General features: G+C 34.0%; 1 protein-coding gene across 1 annotated transcript; it reads right to left on the bottom strand.

Annotated features, from left to right (window-relative positions):
* Window positions 1–1,995: 1,995 nt before the first annotated feature.
* Window positions 1,996–4,061, bottom strand: LOC144431386 (uncharacterized). Its single transcript, XM_078119469.1, has 3 exons — window positions 3,335–4,061; window positions 2,711–2,796; window positions 1,996–2,078 (listed from the first exon to the last, which is right to left on the bottom strand). The coding sequence occupies exons 1-3, from the start codon at window positions 4,020–4,022 to the stop codon at window positions 2,022–2,024; spliced, it is 831 nt and encodes a 276-aa protein (XP_077975595.1). The 5' UTR covers window positions 4,023–4,061; the 3' UTR covers window positions 1,996–2,021.

Here is a 4,061-nt window from a genome sequence, read left to right as displayed (position 1 = left end):
AGAAGAATGAATAAACAAGAAAAGCGGATTGCAGTACATGAAAATTTAAAAACCTGACTCACACAAAACAAAAAAATGGAAATTCGTAATATGCATCGCAAAACAAAACATCATTGTAATATTCTACATGTATCACTATTAAGATATTACTAGAATTCAGAATGGACATTTCTTATTACTTTACATAGATTAGGGGCAAAGTTACACTGGGCTCCAGTAGAGTCCTTAGCTACCAAGTTTTCGGAACACAATATCAAACCACAACACTGAGCCAAAAATCAATCACTCCAGTCCAACTGTTATTATAACAGTCATGGAATGCATAATTTATGGCGGGTTTGTCGACAAATCAGAATATCATAAATTCATAGAGATGTTCCAAAATATACACAGAAATAATAGATATCAGTGGTTGACAATAATTGAAAAACATAAAAGCAAAAGATAATAATGCATTTCACAACAAAAATTAATAAAAATTCGAACAATGGCTATTTGAAACGAGTTACGATATAGGTTAATAACTTGGATTTTTTTTTATTTATAATTTTATTGATTTTTATAGTTTTTATTATTTTTATATATTTTAAAATTCAAGCAAAAATGTGGAGTGGCAAAGTAAACTGATATACAGCAAGAATAAGTACAGCAGTTGTCAATTATGAGAAAAAACTCAAAACCTGACCTAAATAATGAAAGTTGTTGACATACCATAAAATTATAATTACACAAAAATTTCTGAATGAGGGCGACATAAAAACAATACACATGATATCTGGAAAAGCTTAAAGTGAGTTTGTTATGGCTCACTAAAAATAGTACATTAGAAGCTAAAGCATTAATGCAGCACCCAACCTAATTTTAAAAACTAATAGGAAGAAATAATAAAAAAATTATGAAATGATAAGAATTTGTATGACAAAACATGCAAATCAGAATTTGGTGCAGAATTTTACAAAATGCTCTGAGGTCAGTTCAAGAGGTCAAATCTTGTGAGGGATGACCTAAATTGCCGAAATCGTTGCTGAAGGGTGGTGCATATGACTAAGAGTCAATTACTATGTTTTCACAATCCAAGCCTATGCAAAATCAGCATTTCACACAAAAAAATTTATAAAATTTTCCCTCAATTCTACTATTATTGGACTAGACTATCTAGTCTTTAAGAGTTAATATTTCTAATATTTAAGCTTTTCACTACATATGCATGTCCATAATGTGTTGCAGGATACCACAGGATCATTCAGCATTAAGTCTGAGATTATTGGAGAAATTTAATGTTGAAATAACGACAGTACTGTTGAATATACGACATTAACAGTAACATGTTAATAAAACATTTGTATCTTAGCAATGTCTTTAGAATGTGGTCAGTTTGGAAACTTCTCAAGATCATCGGAATCTGAAAAAAAAATTTTCATTTAGATGACTCTAAAAATTGTGCTCAGTAGAGAAATATCATAACAACTTTTTATGTGATGTTTGAATAAGGCATTTAATTAGCAACAATTACAAATCTTGAATATTGTTTGATATAAATGAACTTGAGAGAAAACCTGGTTGAATTCCTGCAAATATAATATTATTTCAGGGGTAATTGATCGTTCGCAGATATGTAAAAACCAAATTCAAAAAAACGAAGGCAATTACTCACAGTACAGTGAACATAGCAAAAATAGGAGACAAAATGAGTTATTGTTTCACCCAATACACTGGTTCTCAACCAGTGGGCCATGGCCTACTGCTGCGCCACGAAAATATTTTGAGGTGGGCCACAGAACCATTAAAAAATGTTAGTTTTATTTGTATCACTATCAATAATTTTGATTGTAGTACCAATGATTGATGATGTTGTTTTCTGCTACTGAATGGTAATTTTCATTCTAATTATCAAAGGTTGCGAACCACTGATCTAATATGACTCCACAAACTATTTCGAGAATATAAAAGACAAGAAATCAAGTTTGCTGTTTTAGTAAATGGTATTTCACGTACCGTCATCACCTTCATGCTGTATTGGTTTATTCTATTGCTTGGTTTCCACCTACTGCACCAGCTTCTTCTTGTTCATTTTGCCCCTTAAAAAAATTTCAACTTTACTATCTAGCAAATGTTTTTTTTTATTACCTGCCATAAAAACGCAGACAAATATCATTCAAATTTAGGGATTATATATTTCATATGGCTTAGTGATTGAATATCCCACAGTTTCTGGTCCCCTGGTATAGCAAAGTTCTAATATGCATAGTGACATCACATTTTGGGGCTTATTATCAACATGAATTAGGATAGGTTTTGCACATTTATCTCGGGGGAGGAAAAGCCGATAACACTGCTTAATCATATGACGAACCACAGCCTTTCGTCTGGTTATCAGTCTATGTAGAGTACGGGGTTAGTCAGTCAATATTTCCAATTGCATGAACTTGATTGTGGAGGAAGCCATAAATGACCAGCGGCACGTGAAACACCCTACAGCGCCGAAGACTCCAGCAATCCTCTCACACTTAATTATCCCTCACATGATTCGAACCTGCAAACCCACAGACTAATCAGAGGTGTGTTGCTGAGTGTATTCATAACACTTAGCACAATGCTACACACTGTCTATTACATCGTGCAGGTCTGTAGGAGATGATTGAAAACATACATATGAATACTTTGAAAAATAGTTGCGGAAAGTTGAAAATAAATATTACTCAAATCTTACTATTTGCTGATTGTTATGATTTTCCGGTAGATGCAGATTCCCAATATGTGCTCCAGCAAAGTTGACAGGTGGAGGTCCTCCTCCCTCTACGAATATAAGAATAAAAAGATGTTTAATGTAGAAAGTATTTATTATAATGATTGCTTTTGGTCTCAGTATAATCAAACTGAATATGGTCTTATGGTGAGTAGGTTCTCAAGATAATGCACAGCTAATGTGAGAAACTTATGATCATAACAATATTGAAAAAAAATTCGAAAATAAAACTTCAACTTTACATCCTACAAGGGGTTACCTTCTACTCAGCTTGAACAAGTGTTTCTCAACCTTTTTTATATCGCAGCCCACTTTCACAGAGAATTTTACTTCGTGGACCACCTTTATTAATGTCTTTTTCAGAGGCTAAAATAAGTCGAGGTGCCGAACACACAACACAAAGAACAGACGGAATTTTACTCAATGCAATACCTTAGCTCAGTCAATGGCTGAAAAATCCTTTTTAATTCTGTCGTGGGCCTCCTAAAACAAAACCTGAACAACGTGATAACAAATTTTTGAGGAACCACTAGCTTAGGGAGCAGAGACATGACAAGGAAATTATGAATCACTCCCAGTATCACTTACCTAAAGGGGCTAATGGAAAATCAAAGTCTTGCATTTCATGCAAAACGTCATTTTTCAAAACTCTGCAAATGATGAGTCTTTCAGGATATTCTTGCAAATTAGGAAGAAGATGAAATGTTAATTTATGTCTCTGGGATGTTAGAAATATTCTGTCGCAAATGAATTGTCCGTGGGGCATATTGAATTGTAAATCTTCTTGATCAATCTGTAACTCGAGGCAAAGTCTGTCACCAGTTTTCAAAGCGAATGGATTGAACCAAATCGGAGCAAGACGTGCCCCTAGTTCTCTGTAATGTGATCTGATATTGGTTTCAGCAGTCTCACTTTTCTCAAAGAATGTGAAATGAAACTTTTTTTTGTTATGTATATAGAGACAGTTGTCCACGATAACCTCTTGCTTACCAATTAGCCATTTTAACCAATTGATGGCGACAGTGAATAGACTAAACTTTCTGCATCGAAATTCTATGCTGTTATCCTCATTGATTCGATCAGGATTAATAATGTCCCAGTCAGTTTTACTTGAGAAATGTAATATGTCAATTTTGTCTTTTTCCAGCCCGACGCACCATGACTTGATTTGCACGATCACATCTCTGAGGAATTCGGAATCTGCGCTGATATCGAAAACTGGTGTGATACCAATGTATTCTTCGGGACATAGTGAATTGTCAATTACAACCGACATCCAGACCTTTGTTTGTTTGTTGAAAGTTTCCTCTGGAAA

This window comes from Styela clava, chromosome 2 (genome assembly GCF_964204865.1).
Source record: "Styela clava chromosome 2, kaStyClav1.hap1.2, whole genome shotgun sequence".
In the NCBI taxonomy this organism is placed as follows: Eukaryota; Metazoa; Chordata; class Ascidiacea; order Stolidobranchia; family Styelidae; genus Styela; species Styela clava.
Note: the sequence above shows the minus strand (reverse complement) of the source record. Positions and strands in the feature narration are given on the sequence as shown.

Excerpts from the sequence above, each read along its gene's own strand:
- LOC144431386 (XM_078119469.1), bottom strand. The coding sequence starts at position 4,022 with ATGTCGGTTGTAATTGACAATTCACTATGTCCCGAAGAATACATTGGT. Across the intron at positions 2,797-3,334 it reads TTTTCCATTAGCCCCTTTAG|AGGGAGGAGGACCTCCACCT; the intron begins GTAAGTGATACT and ends TTATATTCGTAG. Across the intron at positions 2,079-2,710 it reads ATCATAACAATCAGCAAATA|GGGCAAAATGAACAAGAAGA; the intron begins GTAAGATTTGAG and ends AATTTTTTTAAG.